Source organism: Phyllosticta citribraziliensis, assembly GCF_038025025.1.
Source record: "Phyllosticta citribraziliensis strain CPC 17464 chromosome Unknown J3D65scaffold_2, whole genome shotgun sequence".
Lineage (NCBI taxonomy): Eukaryota > Fungi > Ascomycota > Dothideomycetes > Botryosphaeriales > Phyllostictaceae > Phyllosticta > Phyllosticta citribraziliensis.
This window is the reverse complement of record NW_027117339.1, coordinates 1654457-1675515: the sequence shown is the minus strand read 5'-3', so window position 1 is coordinate 1675515 and position 21059 is coordinate 1654457. Positions and strand designations below refer to the sequence as shown.

The 21059-nt window shown below is 56.3% G+C and overlaps 6 protein-coding genes across 6 annotated transcripts; 3 read left to right on the top strand and 3 right to left on the bottom strand.

Annotated features, from left to right (window-relative positions):
* The first annotated feature begins 1125 nt into the window (after positions 1 to 1125).
* Positions 1126 to 1721, top strand: J3D65DRAFT_614129 (uncharacterized protein). Its single transcript, XM_066799175.1, has one exon. The coding sequence runs from the start codon at positions 1329 to 1331 to the stop codon at positions 1599 to 1601; it is 273 nt and encodes a 90-aa protein (XP_066658823.1). The 5' UTR covers positions 1126 to 1328; the 3' UTR covers positions 1602 to 1721.
* A 264-nt stretch (positions 1722 to 1985) lies between these two features.
* J3D65DRAFT_674369 (uncharacterized protein) lies at positions 1986 to 3223 on the bottom strand. Its single transcript, XM_066803546.1, has 3 exons — positions 2851 to 3223; positions 2602 to 2799; positions 1986 to 2548 (listed from the first exon to the last, which is right to left on the bottom strand). Exons 1-3 carry the CDS (start codon positions 2938 to 2940, stop codon positions 2156 to 2158), a joined length of 681 nt encoding a protein of 226 aa, XP_066658822.1. The 5' UTR covers positions 2941 to 3223; the 3' UTR covers positions 1986 to 2155.
* A 2269-nt stretch (positions 3224 to 5492) lies between these two features.
* On the bottom strand, positions 5493 to 10267 carry J3D65DRAFT_664892 (ABC multidrug transporter-like protein; the record flags this gene model as incomplete). Its single annotated transcript, XM_066802795.1, has 5 exons — positions 5493 to 7268; positions 7316 to 7776; positions 7827 to 9068; positions 9126 to 9807; positions 9869 to 10267. The coding sequence occupies 5 exons, from the start codon at positions 10265 to 10267 to the stop codon at positions 5493 to 5495; spliced, it is 4560 nt and encodes a 1519-aa protein (XP_066658821.1).
* Positions 10268 to 12998: 2731 nt separating this feature from the next.
* On the top strand, positions 12999 to 14302 carry J3D65DRAFT_219465 (uncharacterized protein). The gene is made up of 2 exons (XM_066794570.1): positions 12999 to 14018; positions 14221 to 14302. Exon 1 carries the CDS (start codon positions 13220 to 13222, stop codon positions 13970 to 13972), a length of 753 nt encoding a protein of 250 aa, XP_066658820.1. The 5' UTR covers positions 12999 to 13219; the 3' UTR covers positions 13973 to 14018; positions 14221 to 14302.
* On the bottom strand, positions 13896 to 15875 carry J3D65DRAFT_614110 (ornithine aminotransferase-like protein). Its single transcript, XM_066799174.1, has 4 exons — positions 15492 to 15875; positions 15124 to 15439; positions 14361 to 15062; positions 13896 to 14310 (listed from the first exon to the last, which is right to left on the bottom strand). Exons 1-4 carry the CDS (start codon positions 15701 to 15703, stop codon positions 14161 to 14163), a joined length of 1380 nt encoding a protein of 459 aa, XP_066658819.1. The 5' UTR covers positions 15704 to 15875; the 3' UTR covers positions 13896 to 14160.
* A 2579-nt stretch (positions 15876 to 18454) lies between these two features.
* Positions 18455 to 21051, top strand: J3D65DRAFT_664890 (uncharacterized protein; the record flags this gene model as incomplete). Its single annotated transcript, XM_066802794.1, has 4 exons — positions 18455 to 19348; positions 19412 to 19523; positions 19714 to 20102; positions 20149 to 21051. The coding sequence occupies 4 exons, from the start codon at positions 18455 to 18457 to the stop codon at positions 21049 to 21051; spliced, it is 2298 nt and encodes a 765-aa protein (XP_066658818.1).
* Positions 21052 to 21059: the final 8 nt, after the last annotated feature.

The window sequence follows — 21059 nt, the reverse complement described above, 5'->3', positions numbered from 1 at the left end:
ATCACGCTCACTGTCCTCTGGGTTTTTGAAGAAGTCTTTGTGGAGAGGTGCAAGAAGGCTGTTAATCAAAGTAGTCGTCGCCGTTGTCGCAACCATCGCCGTCGTATCCGTCGTCTTCGTCGTATCCGTCGTTGTATCCATCTTCACAGCCCGTTGTTGAATTCTGGCTTGTGCTCGTCCTCATTGTGACCCGCGAAAACGTCTTGGTTGTCATCCTCGCTGAACGTTCATGACGTCGCCGTCCGCGGCAGAACTCGAGCTTGAGAAACTGCCTGGTAGAGTGCGTGCACCACAGCCGCCGCTGCCTTGGTCTGGACCATCCCATAAGCCGCTCGAAGTGTAGCTGGCGCCAGAGCCGCCGCCGCCGGCGCCGCCATAGCTGCCACCGCCTTCATAAGGACCGTCCCACCAGCCACTCTCAGTTTTCTTGGTCTTCTCAGACCAAGTGCGGTCCGGATTCTCGATGGCGTGAGTGCGGGCTTTGATAACCGGGTGGTGCCAGGACCACTTGATGTGCTCAGTGTGGAGGAAGGTGAAAAGCTTGTCGGCGTACTTGCGAGTAGAGGGGAGACATGGGTCCTGGTTGTACTTGAATGTTCCGGAACTTTGGATCAAAGAAGTCAAGGAAGACGCACAGGATAGCCGCCTTGCGGGGAAGCCATTTCTGAGGGTGCCGCTTGAAAGGGTGTAGAGACGGTATGCTTGCTCGAGGTTTCGGTCAAGGCTCATGAATCCGTAGGTCCTTTCCAGGTCTTCGAGGGTGAGAGGAGCCATGGCGCGTAGGCGCAGGCGCGGGCGCGGGCGCGGGCAAGACGTTTCGACCGTCTGCTTGGTGATTCGTGTGGACGCGTCGTTTGCGGCGGCGGCGGCGCGCGCGAGTTGTCAACTTGTTTGAGCGCGAGGTTTGCGGAAGCGCGAATTGTCGTTGGCTCGAACGCGAGGCTCCGGAATCGCGTATTGTCGTGACGTGTTTGTCGCGGGCAGGACGCTGCTGCAGGCGCAGTTTGCCAAAGAGACGTCCGTCAAGGGAGGTCCTTTGCCGGGCTCCACCACTTCAGAGGCCAGCGGACGCGCACGCCTAGGGAGGCGTGCAACCAAAGCTTTCAGCTACCCACAACCTCACGCCCAAGAGTGATGTACGTTTTCTGTCGCCGGTTTGTTTCTACCTAGGTATTTGACCTCTCCCAATACCTTCCTATTTTCCTTGTGTTTCCTCGAGTTCCAACCACCAGGTACACTGAAGAACTGCTTCACCAAGAGCTCACCTAGGTGATACACCAAGCTGGTGTCGATATCCAATCGCCGGCCCTCAGAAGTCACTCTCTCCAATGGCCAAGAAGTGGTGCGACTCACTTGGCGTCGCCAGACTCATCAGACTGCTCGTCATCTCCCTCCTCTCCCTCCTCTCCCTCGCCTGCTTCATCAGACTGGACAAATTGTTCAACATGCGAGAGGGGCGTCGGCCTGCGCTTGATGGGCGACCTGGGCGACCTGGGCATGCCCGGGATATCACCACCCCTGCCTCCAATAAGCTTCATCTCGTGAGCGCCCTCCATGTCCTGATCTTTTCCCTCAGAGTCGCTGCTTGCTGTGGACATTGAGACGGGTGTGCCTGCGCGGTTGGCATGCCATTGGGCTGGGATAGAAAGTCTTCCCTGGCCCGCCTCGTTGAAATTCAGCTTTGGAGCGGGAGAGAAGTCATGAGACGTGTAGCGAACAGGCTCTGGAGTATCTAAGGGCATAGTAAGCTGCGCGCGGGCGTTCCACTGAAGAACCTTGTCGTGGCTAGGAATGGCAGGATCGCTCCTCAGCCTGGAGATACGGTCTTGATGGATTGCAGTGCGAAGGACGCTGTCACTATACTCACTGTCCGCAGGCGTGCCCTGACGCATGCGCATCCCAAGCAGCTGGGGGTCGTTGATGTCCGTATCGGAGACGCAGTCTTGATGGATTGCGGCGAGAAGGTGGCTGCCACCGCCATCACTCTCCGTGGGCGTGATGTCACGTTTATGGTAGGGCGCCATCCGATGTTGGTATCCATTTCATCTTTAGTCTTTACCACAGGAGGGCTACTACTCTGATTGTGAGTTTCGAGGGCCTTTGACAGCTCGAGCTTCCCGTCTTCGCGACAGGCCATGTCATGGGGACGGGCTTGTCAGGGTCGCGGTCCGGGCATGGTGGAAGTTTCCGACATCGCCACGGGACGCTCAGGTGACGGAGTGTCTTCCTCCTCGAACTTTCCCTTCTTGACCACATGGTGCTCTGCATCGCTGTCCGATTCTCTGCCTCGCTTGTTTGCCTCGGCATTGCTGCTTGCAATGATCATCCTGTCGTCGGCTTGCTCTTCGTGGACGGCTGCAGCTGGTGGCATGGCCTCGGCCGCTCCCTCTGCTTCCACCGGGCTGTCAGACTGCGCTGTGGTAGGTTGTGCCGCAGCGTTTTTCCTCTCCCACTCATGGAGAGTATCGTAGAGTCCTTCGAGCATTTCATGAAGCTCCTTCACCTCTTCGAGGCTTTCCTTTTGGTGGGCTTCGTCTTCATTCGGATTCTAGGTAGGTCGATTAGTGTTTACTTAGCAAGTAAGCAGAGGGGATTTCTTACATCCTCGATGCCTTCCTCAATATATTGCAGCGCCTTGCGAGCCTCCTCAGCGTGCGGCCATGGATTTTTGCCGTCGAGTGACGCGGCGACGACCTCGAACCGAAACCTGAAGAGCAGACCGAGTCGGGGCTCCAATAGGGCTCTGTTGGCCAGGTCCAGCGCCCTACCAAACTCCTTGGCCAAGACCGCATCTTCGATCTAGAGTGCGGTTAACTATCTTTCTCTGAGGTTGCTCTGTCTTGCACTGACCTGTTGTTCTTCCCACCTGAATAGCTCCCCCAAATTTGTACCGTCCCTTGGAGGAGGGGACTCAGAAGCGGCTTCCTCCGGCGGATCCATGGTGGCGTTGTTCGTAAGGTGATGGGAGGTAGAGGTTAGGGTGGATGGGTGGATTATGGCTGCGGGCGTCAAGGTGGTTGTTGTGCCGGCACGCTGCTTCCTGGATTGCTCCACGCCGCGTGGGCGTCGGCTTTGGCGTGTCGTTTTCCCACAAACAAGTCCCAAGTCCTGCTGTCCTCGAGCTTTCTTGCTCTATCACAATCATCCACCCATACCCAGACCTCAGCTCCAGGTCTCTTCCCCTGCCCTTTCTCTTTCTTGCCGCCTCTGGTTTCAACATCGCTCTTCAGTGTGATCGACAACTCAACCAGTTGCGCAATCGATTTGCTCAACGCAACGCAATTCAATCAATTGGGCACCTGCTAGTTTGGGCAATCAATCAATTACATCCCTCCAATTGATTGAATTGCGTTGCTGAGTTGCGCTGACTACTTAAAGGCAGGTTTTGGCAGGTTTTGGCAGCTTTCCCACGCCTAACCCACCCCTAATTCACCTATTTACAGCTCGATATGACCCTCCATATATAAACTTTTTTGGTATACTATCACCTGTCGCTCTTCGTCTATAAGGCATTCAGCATCACTTGAAGCCTCTCGCCTTAGGGTCGCGGCCGTGGGCGTGGGCGCGGTAGTGGACGTTCGACACGTTCTGGCTCTGCGACCGGATCCAGAGCCTCCTCGACTCGTTCGAGGGCCTCTCCAACCCGCTCGAGGGCCCCTTCAACCCGCTCAAGGACCTCTACAGCCCGCTCCAGGGTTACTCCATCTCGTAAGTTGCGCCCGGCCCCACACTGTTAGAGGACCACCACCAGGTGGAACCGTGACTACAAGCGAGTCTTCTTACAGCCCGTAGCTGTCGTCGCTTCTAGCCCCCAGAATGTGATTCGCCTTCGTTGCTAACAGCTTGCTGCAGGCGCTCCTGCCCCAGTCGCCCAAGGTGACTCGCCACCGTCCAGCTCAGAGTCCTCTGATTCAGAGCCGTCCGGTTCAGAGTATTCCGGTTCAGAATCATCAGAGAAGTCTGGAAATGACAGCGGAGGAAACCAGGAGGACCAGGATGGAGACAGTAACTCTGGCATGTTCCCATTCAAGTCTGACTGAGGCAAGTCACTAATACATTGCAATTCGCAGACACTCCTGTCGCCAACAAAGCCAAAAGGCGTACCCAAACAGCCTTCACAGAAGCTGGGGAAATCTCCAGAGACTACGTTGCCGAGTCGGAAAAGTCGCCCCCGGCTCCTCAAAGTGCAGTGGAAACCACGACTTTGGATTTGGTCGACCTTCCTGGCCTATCGTTGACTCCAGAGGCCGACCTTCTCTATCCTCAACCTGTCAGATTCGAGAAGGTCCACGCCACGCTTTTTGAGAACCCAGACAAGGCTGAGCCTCCTCGGTCTTGTGAGCCCATGATCTTGGAAGATTGTTTACTAGTGCGGGCGAAGAAGGGAAAAGACTTCTAAGTAGCATCCAAGCCCGTCCGTGTCGCAATGCGTGGCAAAAAGAAATGGATGATTACTTTGGAGAATGAAAGCATGGAACGAACCAAAGTGATTAGTGCGTTCGTTCGTGCGTCCGTCCGTTTGTGCTGTCTGTCTGATCGGTAGTTGGTCCCAGGCTGGAAAACTATCGCCTGCCCGCCAGCCAGCCAGCCAGCCAGCCAGCCAGCCGTCGCCGCCTATCGGCAGCTCCGTTAGTTGCTCGCGCTAAACGTGGCTGGCTACATCCAGGTTCGTTCGAAGGCTTGGTAGCAAAAGTCGTGGCACACACAACCCCCAATCACTACTCGATGCTTGAATGCTCCCCGTCAGTCGCAGTCACAGCGTAAGAATGCTCCCTATTAGTTACCGTCACAGCGCATGAATGCTCCCTGTCAGTCATTAAATACATAGAGTAAATGAATATTCCCTCGTAGACGAGACCGATTCGCTGCTCTAATTGCGTGTGCCACGACTTTTGTGACCGAGCCTTGGTTGCTCGGTGACGAGTAGCACGACCCTGGCAGAAAAGAAGCCACCAGAAGACACCAGCAGCGCCGGTGCGGGACTTGGGTGAAGCGACGCGATTGAGCGACTACCGTACCGACCTACGGTATGGCTGCAGCGCCTCTTCGTAGCCGCGGCCGCCTGTCAGCCCAGTAGTGTGCCGTATTTCCGCGCCGCGCCGAGTGTGGAGTGCAGTGTACGGTAGGCAGGTAGTCGGAAAACAACCCAAGCGGAGATGTGCACACTGTCTGACGGTCCAGCGGTTGGAAGTCATCCCCGGTCGCATGCAAACGCCAAAGCTGAGAGTGAGCTGAGCGAATGTGCCATACAGGTTGCGTGCGTTCGCTGACGCGCATGGGTGCTATTTGTCGATTACTCTCCATTGCGCTCGTTGCAAGGGTGCTGGTGTCATCAACGTAGCGTATGACGGTGCCATGTCGTTGGGGGGGTTGAGAATAAGCTTTAGACCGCTGCTGCTCGCTCAACCTCAGCTCGTTGAATTCTTCACCCCGCTCCATCTCAGACGGCCGTCCACGACTCTGGCAAAACGGATTCGTCGTGAAAAGGCCGCTCAGTCGCGCTTCTCGTCGTCGCCTTCGTCCGCTCGTCCCTTTTGCTTCGGCTCTCGCTCCGTCGTGGGAACAGGCGGGGCTTCAGCTTCGATACCGTCTTCTTTTTCGTCCTCGCGCAGGCTCTTCATGCTCTGCTTTGTCCTCTCGCGCGTGAGTTCTCTCTCCAACAAGCTCATGCCGCCGTCCATCGCCGCTTCCATGACGTCCTCGCGCGAGATGCCGCTGCGATCGCACATGCTCCTAAAGATGCCGCCCTCGACATCCCACAGCTCGACGGGCGTGCCAAGCTCCGCGATGCATCCTTTGTCCATAACACAGATGCGGTCGTAGCCGATGATGGTACGCAGCCTGTGCGCGATGCACAGCAGCGTGCGCCCTTGGAATCCCATGGCCATGGTCCGCTGGATCTTGGCATCCGTCTCCATGTCGACGCTCGACGTGGCTTCGTCGCAGACGATGATGCGCGCTCCGCGAACCAGCGCTCGCGCCAGCGCCATGAGTTGCCGTTGCCCGAGCGAGAAGTTGAGTCCCTCTTCGTCGACGGGGGAGTCGAGATGCATGCGCTGGCTGCGGTCCTCAATGGACGCCTCTTGCCCGACGAGATCGGCTTGGCGCAGCGCATTCCACAGCTCCAAGTCCGAATGCTCGTTGAAGGGGTCGAGGTTGGAGCGGATCGTGCCGCGGAAGAGTGTGGGATCTTGAGGAATGATGGCGAGACGGGAACGAAGGTCAGCGAGACCGATCGTGGCGATGTCGACACCGTCGATGGTAATCTTGCCCCCGGAGAGTTCGACAAGCCGGAAGAGCGTCGACATGATGGTCGATTTTCCGGCACCCGTCCTTCCAACAATGCCGATGCGCTCGCCTGGGCGGACATGCATGGAAAGTCCACGAAGCACGAGAGGAAGCCCGTCACGATACCGCATCTGGACATTGTCGAAGTTGATTTCTCCCGACTCAGGCCAGGACTCGCGGACAGGAGCAAGCTTCTGCGGCGCTTCCTGCTCCAGCGCGCTGCCGTAGTAGTGGACGCGCTCAGTAGCGTTCATGTTGTTTTCGACTTCGGCCAGCTGGCGAACTGAAAACTGGAACATTTGGACGATGGAGAGGATGTACGAGAGGACGAGACCAGCAATGGAAGGGGAAACGTTGAACCGGGAAGTCACGACCAAAAGGCCGGTGATAAAAACGAGAACGCAGCCAATCGCGTCCAGGCGAATCGAGAGCCACCGCTGGTTCGAAAAGGTTAAGAAATAAGCGCTGTCCATGTCGTCTATGGCATCTCGGATCGATTTGGAAAACTGAGCCTGCAGACCGTATGCGCGGATGGAGGCAACGCCGTTGACAGCTTCGCTGAATCGCGAGAAGACGGTACTGCGCAACACCGCCTCGTAGCGCTTGACCTCGCGAGCTGACGCGCGGTAGTAGCCAGCCGAGAACCAAAACAAGACCAGCAGCGGAGCCAGCGCGATTCCGAAGTAGTGGAAGTAGGCGATGATGAGAGCGAAAATACTGCTGATCATGGCGAGGGTCAAGAGGAACATGCGCATCGAATCTGTGAGTGAGTTGTCCATAACGTCAATGTCCTTGGAAAATCGGTTGGTGATGCGACCAAGGGGAGTCGTGTCGAAGAAAGACATGGGTGCACGAAGGACTCTTTCCATCGCCCGATGCAGCATGACTTTGGAGGCCTCTGTACCGCCATACGACAGGACGACAGAGAAGGCAAACATGAGCAAAGCTTGTGCGGCGCCCAGGCCTGCGTAAATGCCAATCTGCGAAGTATTAGAAAGTGGTGGACGTCTTGGACAGGTGAACTTACATATACTCCCTCACTCAGGCCGAAATTGTCAGAGGTCCACCACGAAAGCCACAAACTGGTCGCGATGTTGGCACCTTGGGACAAGATGAGCAAAAACACGACCAACGGACCCATCAAAATGGAGCCTCCAGCCTTGAAGTAGGCCGCATAGACGCCCCAGGAGACGCTCTTGACAGCCCGCTCCTCTGCCTGCATGAGACCCGCCGCTGGCTTCTTTGACACCTTCTTTTGCACATCCTTCTTCTCCTCTTCAATCTCTTCTTCTTCCTCTTCCTCTTCCTTCTTTCCTTCTTGGGAAGTTGATGCCAAGAGCTTCTTGAAGTCCTCGTTGTTTTCCTTGAGATTGTCATAAGTGTCGATCGCTGTAATCCTACCGCTGTCCATGAGCACTATCCTGTCGCAACGGTTCAGGACGTGGAGCTGGTGCGTCGCCAGGATGCGGCACTTGTCACGCATCAAACCTTGTTACAAATAAGCCTTTTACTCAGACATATGAAAGAGGAATCCCTACCACAAATTGCTTCACTCATAATATGTCGGCCGACGTGCGCATCGACCGCCGAGAGTGGGTCGTCCATGAGGATCACGTCGGTCTCAAAGTATATGGCTCTCGCAATGTTCAAGCGCTGCTTTTGTCCCCCGGAGACGGTGATACCGCGTTCGCCGATCTCCGTCTGGTCGCCATTGGGAAGCATGTCGAAATCTGCGCGCAGGGCGCAAGCATCGACCACGGCATCGTACCACTCTTGCCGCAAGGGCTTTCCGAAAATGATGTTTTCTTTGACCGTGGCATTCTGGATCCAGGCATACTGAGGGCAAAAGGCGCGTCCGGCACCCAGGATGACTTCTCCAGAGGTCCTGCGCATATCGCCAGCCAGCGCTCCCAGCAACGAACTCTTTCCTGACCCGACGGTTCCAATTACGGCAATGAGTTCGTGGCGCTGGATCGCGAGGTTAATATCGTGGAGCTGGAATGGTGGTTTCTCGTCCTTTGGCGGTGGCCCGTTGAACTCGCCCAGGCTGATGCCTTCTTTGGCTGCGCGTTTCTCGGCCTGCTTCTGCTCCTTTTTGGCCTTTTTGGGATCCAGTCTCGTAACGTCCTTGGTATTCCCGGATGGAGAATATTCCCACGTGAAGTTTGCGTCCTTGACGATGAGCGCCTCTGGGAGCTGATTGTCCCACTGGACCTTTTCGTCGGCTTCCTCGGCGAGGAGGAATTCTTCGATGCGTTTGACGGACGACAAGGCATCGACGAGCTGGCCAAGAACCAGGGGAAGAAAATTGAGCGGCAGACGAAGCGAGTTGAAGAGGGCCAGAGACGAAAAGATGGGAGCTGGGGTCAGGACGTGCTGAGACAAGGAGTACGTGATGAAGGCCAACATGGCGGCGAAGACTGGTATCGACATTCCAATGGCGTTGATTCCGTTTCGAATCGTCATGACACTCTGAATCATGCCAACTTCCTGTTTGCGGATGACGGCCAGCCGGTTGAGAAAGGAAGACTCCCAGCCAAAGTACTTGACGAACCTGACGGCCTGCAAGATTTCCTGGGTGAGACTGACCCTCTTGTCCGTGACCTTGTTGATGGACTCGCGGCGGCTAAACAGACTCTTCATTGCTTTTCCGAGCAACGGCAAGGTGAGGACAATCAAGCCTATTCCGGCCAGCGCAGAATAGGTGAGGTTATACAAAAGAAGGGCTATCGTAAGGATGATGGCTGCTGGCGAAGTCCACACCATGTGCCCAAAACCGCCTTAATCCTGTTAGTAAAGCTAATATTAAGGTAGAAGATGGGAGAGAGGGTCCATACATGCTAGGTCCACGCGGTACGTGTCCGTGCTCATGAGGTTGACAATACGGCCGTTGCTCCAGCCTTGGTTGTCTTCCTCGGCAGCTTCGGCGGCCTTGGCCTTTTTCGCATCCTTCTTGTTCTTCTTCGACTTGAGCATATCCTCGTACCATTTCCTCTCTTCCTCGGTGCCTGGTTTGATGTCCGGGGGCGGTTTTTCCGGGGCTTTGCCGCCAGCCTTCGCTCTTCCAGACAAGCGCATCGCTTTGTCGAATATGGCGGAAATCAGGACGGCTCTGGACTCACCGCCGATCATCATGCTCTTGTAAAAGAAGTAGTTCAGCAGAATGCTTTGGATGACCTGCATGCCGGTGACGGCAACGACCAACCCCATGCCGTAACCGATATCTGGTCCATCAACACCTCTGCGCTGAGCGATGTAGGCCTCTGTCGCGAAATTGATCAGGTACCTTAGAGAAAACGGCGCAAGGACTTGAATCATTGACGTAACAAAGTTGGAGGCGCCGCTAACGTAAATGTCGTGCTTGAACGTGTCGTACAAGGCGCCAAGCAGCGGACGCTTCCCGCCGGCTGCGACTCGCCTGTCAAATGACTCGTAAAGTTTCTTTGACAGAGCCTCAGCACTACGGTCAGGGTTCACGAGCCAAATGTCGTTTAGCTCAAGCGGACGTTGGTATCCGACCTGTAGGGGAAATCAGCGTTGGTGGATTGAGTGATGACGCAGTCTCGGGTAGGGCGCTTACACTCATGAGGGGCGACATCCACTGGAATGTGAGTCGGCTGAACCAACTGGCTCCATATTCTCTTGATACAGTCCTTCCTTCTGGCACGGCTGGCACCTTGCCCCACTTGAGGGGATTAATTATTCTGGACCATTCTCTTTTTTGGGAATCAACCTTTGGCGTCTGGCTCTTAGTCTCGGCAACATCATCGGTGCTCCCCTCGGAGACGGAACGGGGAGTTGCGCTGGGGTCCTTGTGGTCCTCGGTTTGATTGTTTCCAGGATTCAGTTCCTTTTCTGTGCCAACTCTGTCGAGTGGGGTGGTTGCGACAGGTTCATCGGGACGGATGGTGGTGGCGGTAGCGGCAGCTTCGGTGGCATTGAACTGCCAGTCCTGCTTTTCGCGGCCTGGGTCGGCCATGCCTTTGTTGGGTGCTGCTACGTCGGAAGAGGGAGGGGGAGTTGGAGGAGGGGGAGAAGGAGACGGAGGTGGAAGAGGATAAAAGGAGGACGACAGCAGTGGATTGACCAAGGCACATTACCATGTCTTGGGGCGAAGAGACGAGACGGGCACAGCGCAGGCTAGATATGGGTGTGTGGGGGGGCTGAGAGGCGTCGCATGGGGATTGCCCTAACGCCGGGCCGTGCAATGGATTTTTCCCTTGGATGACGGCTGTTTTCTCGAAGAAAGGCAACAATGGCGGCAATACGATTGGTCCGGGAATGAGGGGGGAAACGATGTAGGTAGTGCAGTCCGGCGCAGAGTGCAGGTGGATGGCCACGCACGGTGACTTGATGCAGCCTCCATTTCATTTTGTTAGGTGACCGCTTGTGGCATGCGGCGACCGACGATTTTGGTCCTGGCCTGGCTGGCTGGTCTGCTCTCCCACCGACGCGGATTGCGTAAGATGGAGGAAGCCAAGATAGGATTGTGCAGCCAACTCGGATGGCACCGAGGCCGGGTATGCCTGACTTGACGGCCTACCAAGCCTCCTTGGCAACGGAGCCGCCATCCTCACTTTAACACTGTTAAGCTCAAGATTCTCGGGCGGAATCTCGCACTCTGAGCCTAATCGGTCTACATGTATGCTTATGTGTGAACCAACAGGCACCTCACCCAGCATGGATACGTCCGTACATGTAGGTACGTACGTCCATACGTGTAAATAGCATGTTCTCATGGCTGCCGCCCAGGTCATGACCGATGGATGGATGATTCACCATCGGAAGACGGCACTTCCGAATGGCCGATGCTGACTGACGCCCCGGCCTGACCTCTCAAGTGGAGGAACGAATACGCTACATGTACCTTACCTGGACAGTGGACACGATCAACAACTGCCACGCCCGCCCGCCCGTCTTCTCTCTCCGTCCCCGTCTCCGTCCGTCTCGTCCACCGCCAGTCACCACGCCCAATCGCCTAGCCTCGGTCGCACCACCGCCGCCGTCGCCCAAAAAGCATCCTTCATTCTTCCCGTCCCGACGTCAAGCACTGGCCGGCCTCTGTCATTTCCTTTGACGACCGTGTGGTCCGCGCTCCCCATTCCGAGCTCCTCGCTCGCTTTCGCGTTGCTTGCCCTTTGCGGCCTGCGCTTGCTTTGAGAATGCCACGCTCACTCCCGCAACCGGACAACACACGCGTCACCGGCGTCGAAAGCCCAGGCAAGCATCGACTGCAGCACCTGCATGAAACATTCTAGGCCGTGGCGCGTGCCATGTTGCTCGCTCGTCGGCTCGACAGCAACCAACGACAGCCCTGTCCCTGCGACGACCGCATCCGCTGTCTGGCGGTAAGCGGGCCGCCCGCCGTGGCCTTTTCGTTGACCGCCCATGCCGTGTCAGCAAGTCAGGGTTGATGTTCTTCTCAAAGGGTACACCTCCAGGGCAAGCACGGCAATGCTGACTGCCGATGATAAGTGGCGTCCAAGACCCAGATTAGCGTCCCAGGTGAAGCGAGACGCTGACAGTGCCTGTGGAAACGGCATGCGAATGCTTGTGGCTTTGTGGTTTAGTTGACCTATATTTACCGTCTAGTCGTTGCCGTCGCACGGGGTTGCCGTTGCTACTCGTTTGGTGGAGGTGAGCATCAATCCATTCACTACTTTAGATGCCCTAGAGCCGGACGATAAACGGCGGGCGTGGGCGTACGCGCAAACCGATGGATGCCTACAGCCAAACGAAAACAGAGGATTGGAGAAAAGGCCGCCCCCATTCAGATCTTCATCTTCTGCCTGGAGGTGGTGGCCTTGATCCTCTCCCACGGTGACTGTTCATCGACTCGGCTCTGCTCCCGCCTCACCTCAGCACATATCCAGGCATCTGCATTAGTCGCCAGCACTCGTCGTAAACTGTGGCAGCGAACGAATGCTCCCTAAGTGCGCTCACATGGCCAGGAGGTCTGTCTCGTTCCTGTCGACACTCACTGTGCCAGGTTCAACTTGGATCTGCATTCCACTTGTGTTCGGACTGTATAAGAAGTGGGCTGTTTTTGAGTCGCCATCCCGCTCGCAATGTCACCTCACTAGCCATTCACTTCTCCACCCACCAACCCACGAACCTACCAATGAAGGCCCTCGGTGCTGACAACACTGTCTATTGTGACGAAGAGAAGCATGACGATCGAGGTATGGGTCATGCGCTTCCCACCCGCCTGCGGATATGGGCAATATTCCCCTTTGTTCTATACTCGCGGCACGCGCCAAAACAGGCAACTCGACAAGCGGACAGCAATCTACCAAGACAACTGCCACGCACCCCACGTTCAAACCCACAAAAATCACCCGCGCATTGCGAGACAGCGCAAGCATGCGGGGTCTTGGTCTTGGGCTTTTGAAATTGTCTGGCTTGCAACAGCAGCCGCGCCGTTTGTCGAGAAGAGTGCCATGCGCATGAAGCGGACCGGGCCCGAATGAACGGATCATGCCATGCATCGCGTGCGGGCCGGTCCAACCTTCTTTGCCCCCTTCTTTTGCTTCGCTTCTATTCCTTTTCCTGGATTAAATTCCTTCTTTTTTGTTTCTTTAGGCGATTTTGCCCGTCACATGCTTCACAATTTCTTCTCTTCTTCTTGTCACTGTATCAAGGCGTCTTGCTTCTGCGCTTCTTCTAACCGGCCCCCCCAAACATGTGCCTTGGAACAACTTTCCAAAGCCAACCGGTGAGCTGATCGACTACCTTATCAGACTTCTCACGTCCACCTCACCGTCGCTCACCTTCGGCGCGTTGTATATTCCCAAAGTACAATTGCGTTTACTTCATGATCCGAGGGACAGCAAAGGCGCATTCATAACCAAAGTACGGCACAAAAGCGCCAACCAACTCAATCAAGACGCAACTCCATACACACACGCCCAAAGAACAAAAAGCAAGAAAGATGAGCAACCGAGAAGGTGATTATCTGATGATTCTCCTCCCAATCCTAATTCCTGCCCCTGTCGCAGCGCCACCGCCGCCGACCTACGTCACCAATGCGCGGCGTCAACCTTGCGTCAATCTTTCTCTCGTGTACCTAGTAGACCCTCGTAAAAAAAAAACTCGCACCTCCCAAGAAGGCGCCCAATCGGCGCCGTCCATCAGCGGCCTCGCAAAAACGTGGGTGCGGCGCCCCTCTTCCGCCGCTCTTTCGACCTCAAGGTGTGGGCGCACTGGTCGGCGCGCAAAGAAGGCCGAGTCGTGCGCCGGAAGGCAGTGCGGCTCAAGGCAAAAGCATAAGCCAAAGAACAAAAGTGCAGGCAGGGAAAGTAAGCTTATTGCGCTGCGTCGGTACCCGGGTGGATGGTCTGCTCGAGGCGCGTTTGATAGGGAAGGAAATGGCGACTTTGTTGGGGGGAGAGGAAGAGGAGTAGAGCCAACGATGGCAGCGATGGCATGCACGTGGGACGATGACAGCCGGACCTGGGAGCACCGTGGTGTCGACTGGAGTTCCGAAAGGGGGAATCTTTGCACATGGTGGCCCAATGCCGCAGAGGGAGGGCTGGGTGCGGTTCAAACAATGCAGTGCGTTTTCGGGCGAGAGCGGATTCAAGGCACACGGTCAAGTAACAGCAGAGCGCGGCAAAAATTGTGTGTACACGTACATACAACGACTAAAGCCTGCCGGCGAAACAATCAGCGGCAGTGGCAGTAGCAGTAGGAATACATTGGACAGGCTCCGAAAGCCAATAGCAACGCGTGCGGACAACCGACCGCCCCCGTCTTTCGTCTTCCGTGTTTCCTACGAGCCCGCTCTAATGCTTGCGGTATTTGGGTATCAATTCACGAACACATATCATTCCTTCCAAGAGAAAGGCCAACGCGGGACCCGATTATCCCCTCTTAGTGGCCCGCGCCATTGTGAGCGTCCTTCTGGAGGGTGGGCAGCTCGTTTATCGCGTCGCGGATGATGTCCAGCGACTTTTGGATTTGCTCCTCGGTGATGACGAGCGGGGGCGCCAGGCGGATGATGTTCTGGTGGGTTGGCTTGGCCTGATGATTTGTTAGCAGCTTGCGTTTGACTCTTGTGGCGGATAGCATACCAGCAAACCCTTCTCCTTGAACAGCATGCAAAGATCCCAAGCGCTGTGACCATTGGTCTTGGTTTCGTCAATGACAATGGCATTGAGCAGGCCCTTGCCGCGGACGAGGGTGATCATCGGGCTGTCGATGTTCCTCAAGCCGTCGCGGAAGATGTTGCCAAGTTTCTCTGCGTGCTCAACCATGTTTTCCTCCTGGATGATCTCGAGCGCCCTGATTGCAATGGCAGAGCCAAGTGGGTTGCCGCCGTATGTGGAGCCGTGGGTACCAGGCTCGACCGTGAGCATCACCTCCTTGGAACCCAGCACGCATGACACGGGGTACATGCCACCAGAAATGGCCTTGCCCAGCAGTACCAGGTCTGGCTTGATGCCGCTCCACTCGTGGCAGAGCATGCGACCCGTCCGCGCGATGCCAGTCTGGATCTCGTCGACAATCAGGAGCACGTTGTGCTTCTCGCACAGCGCCTTGACCTCGGTCAAGTAGCTGTCATCCGGCACGACGATACCGGCTTCGCCCTGAATGGGCTCCACCAAAAACGCGGCAGTATTCTTGCCATGCGCTTCGAGGACTCTCCGTACGTCATCGACGTTGTTGTAGCGGATTGGTTCGTTGGTTGCGGGGTCTACGCTACCAATGCCGGGGAGATAGGGGCCGTAGTTGTCGCGGGACTCGGGGTCCGTGGACATGGTGATCGCAGCAAACTGTGACATCATCGTCAGCGTTGTGTCCGGCGCAGCAACATCGCAAGGGGCGGCGACGAACAGTGCGGCCATGGAAGTTCTCCTGAGCGCTAAAGACCAGAGCCTGGTTCTCTGGAATGCCCTTGACCTTGTATCCCCATTTGCGGGCAATCTTGACCGCCGTTTCGACGGCCTCGGCGCCCGTATTCATGGGCATCACCATGTCGAAGCCGAGGGTCTTGGTGATGTACTCAGCGAAGCGAGGGAAGACATCGTTGTAGAAAGCGCGGCTGCTGAGAGTCAAGCGCGAAGCTTGGTCGACCAGAGCCTTGACGAGTTCGGGGTGACAATGCCCTTGGTTCACGGCGCTGTAGGCCGACAAGAAGTCGAGATAGTGCCTGCTGGAGTCAGCCGCAGCGCTCGAGATGGGCCAGAGGAGAGAAAACTTGCCTTCCTTCGGGGTCCCACACGTCGACGCCGGATGCGCGCGAAAAGACGACGGGAAGAGGGTGGTAGTTGTGGGCGGCATGCTCATGCTCGGCGTGGAAGGCCTCGTCGGAGGACGCAGCGTGGAAGCGAGAGGGGGCGGGATTGAAAGTTTTGGCCGAGGCATTCAGGGCGCTGCCATTAAGAGCGCCGTTGGCGACAGCTGAAGGAGCCATGGTGTGTGCAGAGAAAAAGATGTTGTGGAGGTGTGGAATGCGGGGTGTTGTTTGCGACGAGATGCAAGGTACGAGGGGATGGATAGGGCAGCAATTTGGACGGGGAAAAAGAGAGGGTAAGTCTTGGGAAGCGGCGCCCCTTTATAGACGGAACCCGCAGAAATAAGAGATTTCAGGCCATGCCGAGTGTATCCGCAGCTCACGTCTATACCTGCGCTTAAGGTGTTGTACTTTGGAAACTAACAGATGCTCGGTTCGTCCTGCGCTTAGCGGCTAGCATTACGTCCAAGTTCGCAGGGGCTCCAATTGATAGTCCGCTGATTGGCCCGCTCCGCTTGCGTCCGCGGACCCTGGCTCTGATCATGAGGACAGCATTCCGCCCCTAAACACCACCCTCCGCCACGCCCACGCTCGCCGCCCCGGAGCCAAGCCCCCCGACTGCACACCAAGCTGCCGACCGTCTCGAGGACAAGAGTCATTCCATGTCACCACTCACCGCCAGCCTCCTGGAAACACCCTTCGACTCCTGACCCTCGAACCAAGGCCCTCGCCAGCTTTCCTACGCCGCTCCGGTGATAGGAGCTGTGTCAATCACCTATCGTCATGGTAATACAGCTGCTTTGCGATAAAGCCATGCCCTGCTCTCTGCTCCCATTGGCCGCCGGCAAGGGTCTATATGCATACCGCTGCCAAGGGATCCTATAAAGACCTCGACGTTCAATTGCCATTCGAATGGTTGGGCAGCTCCCAGGCGACAGCAACGTTGCCGAGTGACAAGACCAAACCCAAATCTTGACGTAACCAATTCGCAGCAAAACTCCTTCGCAGATAAAGCCACAACGGCACGGCTGTTGCCATGGCGAAGCATCGAATTTCCAGGCACTTGCACATCAGATCCCCGGGCCTGTTCCGCCGCTTTCCAAACGATTTGACCCAGGAATCAGCAAACTTCCCGCTGTGCGCCGCTTCGTGGACCGGCAGATCTCCAATCTACGGTTTGCGGGTACCTTGGTGGCACCCCACAGTCTGGGACAGTCAGCGGAATGACATCCTTTGCGATTGGTTCGGCTCTGGAATCGTCTTATCCAATACCCCGTCTTTTCCAACGGCTTCTCCGAACAAAGCCGAGCATGATGAATTGCGCAGTCGCGCATTTTGAAGCAGCGAGTTCGACGCGATTTTTTCGCTCACGTTGGATGACTGCAGCGGCCCAATGAAGACAAGCATGCACGGGATTCGGTCACGGCATTGATGCATCCAGACAAACAGCCACGAGATCCCCCAACGGCGTGGAGAGGCCAGCAGAAATCCAAGTCCGTCTCCTCGAACCAGGAAAGTGAAGCAATCCAAAAAAGGCAAGTGCAGCCTTGAGAAAGGCCTTATGGCGCGTTCGACAGAAAATGTCCGTCAACCCAACGATGTAAAGCCTTCAACGAGGCTGGCTGCGGCCCGGGCAACCCCGGTGAATTGTTGGTCCTCGTTGTCGCCGCAGTTCGGTTCGAAGCCCATATTGCCTTTAGATCCCACGAGGCACATCTTGGCAGCTTATGCGTCATACGCACCCACTTCCCCGCCTTGCAGTGCAAATCCTTCTCCAATTACGTGGTCGCATAGACGAGAGCAAACGTGGTCGTGATTGACAGCATGCCTGCCACCCACTCGGATGTCTGCCCTTTTTCATTGATCATGGAAATTGGTCAATCTTTCAGATCGCATTATACAAGTACTGTTTCGTCCCTTATTGTTCAAGCTTTCGATCTTCTTTGCAATACTGATAGCTGACCGCAGACAAGATGAAGAAGACAAGACATGACCGATGCGCCAGACAGGGCTTGCGACCAAGCTACGTCATTGGCACCTTAAAAACGGATACCATGAGGCATCATTGCCGACCGGGAAGCTGAAGTTGCAAAGTTCATTCATGGTCGAATTCTCAGCGTTCAACCTCTGAGCCTCCTCTACCCGCTGCCCCACACAGACTGGAGAGCAATCCCTCGCATCTTGTTACCATAACAAGATTCTGTACTACGGCAAACAAAAGAGCCAGGGCACTCGGTGTAAGGCCACTGCAAACGTGGACCTGTTGTATGTCGTTTCAGCCTTGGGGCAATCGCGCGCTATGTCTCGAGGAGAGAGTTGCGCCTACGGCCAGGTCGATAAACAAAACATGGATTGTCGATTAGGACGGATCCGCCCGAAGCTGAGTCCGGTCACGGCATTGTAGAATGGACAACGACTGGTGAGCGATTGGAGCTTTGGCAACAGTCTTGCTTGTGCTGCAGCAGTGGCTGCACAGGCTGGGTCACGTTGCACAGCCTGCCGCCGTGCCGGTGAGATTCGGCAGAGCGGAGCCCACAATCCAGCGTCGCGATCCTTGACTGTCCGCGCGAACGCCTGCAGCGTGGTCCGGAGGCACGCCAGACTCGTTTCTTTGATGCGCGATAGGCTGTGTTGAGCCTCATTCTTCGCTGGCAACGCCATCCGACCCTGGCTCTGTATTCACATGCCGTGAGGATGATGGCTTCTGCGACGTCACAGCTGGCCGTTATGGCTCCTAATAGTCGAAGCCTCCCCAATATCTTGCCTCGCGCGTCGGCTCCAAATCACTCCGCTTCTCGAACACGAGTTCCCTTACAGATTGACTTTCGAGATTTTGATCACTCCTCGCATCTTCAGGCCGCAGCATCGCTGGTATGTCACCAACCGTACCAATCGACTTAGACTAACATTTCCAGGTCCCGGATCTCGACCATGGACGGATACAACCAGTCCTACCCACCCGAGTGGGACAGCTTGGCACATCATCGCCAAGACTGGGACAACTCCGCAGTCTGTCGTAGCGACGACCATGACTATTTGCTTGGAGTAGGAGGAGTGGAGGACACATGGGCCGAATTTCCCCTTCCTCCAGATCTGGCCCTTCTAGACCCGGCGACATTTGCTTGCGAACAGCCCGACTTCACAGGACAAGGATCCAGTGGACAAAGTTCGCTTGGCCTGGGGTCATCAAATCATGACAGCAACTTCCTACCTATCAATGGAGATGGGGGCTTCATATACCCTCAACCTCACCACAACCTTGGACCTTTCAACCATATTGATCTGCTTGAAAATCCTGGTCAGCGTGGATTGGTGGCTGAACGTTTGTCGGATCAACATCCGGGAGGCATTCCAATCCCACAAGCACCGAGAACGGCCTCAACCCTCTCGACCGAACCTAGCCTTCTCTATGGCTCCTCTTTCACCTCTTCCCAGCACTCTGCATTTTCGTTTGAGCATCTCTACAATGCATCATTGAGGGAACGAAATCAAACCTATCTCGTGCCTCCATCACCGCTCTCCCAAACGACATCAGCCCGGTCTTCACCTGAGAACGACCGTGTACTATGGCCTCAGGCATCCAACCGCAACACTTTCGATGCGGGACACACAGTCTCGCCACCCCATGAGAACCTCAATGACTTGAACCCGCCAACCTTTGACTTTGTCCTCCTCCCTGACAGACCTGAAGCCGTTCGGCCAGAGGTTGAGCGTACCAGAAGGGCCCGTGGTCGCAAGGGCCCTTTGAACGAGGAACAGAGAAGGCACGCTGCAGAACTCCGCAAAATTGGAGCTTGCCAGAACTGCCGTCGCCGCAAATTCAAGGTACTTCTTTTCATTGAGCTTCTATCCCAAGTCAACCCACATGCGTCTTCCTAACTGTCGTAGTGTGATCCGGGTGTTCCCTGCCAAAGCTGCCTCAAATACTATGGATCTGAGCTCATCAATTTCCCATGTCGCAATTGGCATTTGAATGACATCTCATCAAGTTTGTTGACTGGTTCGTCTCACGCCTCCTCTTCCTCAGTTCCATCTGGTCAACTGCCACGGAGCCTCCTTGGGATCCACCCAGGATCGACGTCTCGTTCTGTGTCCTGAATTCCCCCCATCGTGGAGTCCAACATGACCCCTGGCCCTCGGCTACGGCTACTGGCATGTCGACTTGTCGGTTGGAGGCTGACTGTCAGCAGATATCAGAAGTTGGCATCCCAGGTCTTTGGACTCGCTTCTGGACTTTTACCTACTTGATTCCACCGTTTATGAGCTCAACGTAAGACTCGGCCGTGGCCCTCCGGTTGCGGTCCAAGTCCGCATGATTGATGCGTACCCAACCCGGCCAATACTCCACGAACATGTCGTCTACCCGTGGCCACCGCGCAGTGACCAGGCTGCCCCTGAACTGCACACACACAATGTCTTTCCGGCAATCGCAGTTAACCAGATCCGCCTTGGCTTCACGCTCGACCAGTACCTGTCAGACCTGGTTGACAATCCGACCTACATTCGCGACTTTCCTGTCTTCCGGTCTCGATTGCAAGTCTTCGAGCATGTGTACAACTTTTACCGGAGTCTTGACAAAGTCAGTACTGGAATTTCATCCAACACTTCGGCGCTAATCTCCCCAGTCCTCTCCACACCACAGTCTTCTCCACAACGTGCTCAAGCTCCTCGTACTGGTACACGTGGGCGACGTGACGGAGCTCGATCCAACCACACACTACGACCCCTCGTTCGCGCGCTTCATGGGCGACGACGGCATCGCCAGCGGCAGCGGCGCGGCTGGCGTCTCAACACCATGCTTCATCCGCAGCCAGCTTGGCGATGCGGTGCCCGCGCTGGCGTCGGCGCTGCTCTCGCGCACCCTCACCCTGCTCTACGAGACCAGCCTGCCGCAGCGGCACGACGCGTTCCCCGTCGTCATGGCCACCGTCGCAGTCGTCCTTATGGCGCGCGAGAGCGTCCAGTATCATGCCGCTCGCCTCGCGTTCCACGCGTGCCACGACGATTACTTTGCTGCCGACGCTGCTGGCGATATGGAGGCCACCGTCGTCTTTGCTGCCGGGAATAGCAGCTCCTCGGGGAGCAGCCAACAGCACACTCAGCAGCCCGTCTTTGGTCCCGCGCCTCCCCCGGCCATGGCGGCGGCGGCGGCACCCAGCGACGACCCCAAACCCGACCCTATCGACCGGCTGCTCTCCTTCTACCAAGCCTGCTATGGCCGCGCGCACGCTGCCCACTTCCCCTTGATCGCCGCCCAAAACCGTCGTGGGTCGTCTCCGACCTCCCGGCAAACATCTCAGCGCGCTCCCCCTCTTTTCGCCGACGCGCCCAACCAGCGCTTCGTCCATGCGCTGCGTCAGGTGCTCGCGGGCGATGAGACGGCGTGGTATGTGAGGGAGAGGGTGGGGATAGGCGTCAGCGATGACGGCGTGAGTACTCACGGTGAAAGAGATGGTCGCGGTATGGCCGGGTTTTTCGATCGGCTGCTTGGGCGGTTGTTTGTGGGAGATGGGGAGACGGAAGAGTAAACGGCGAT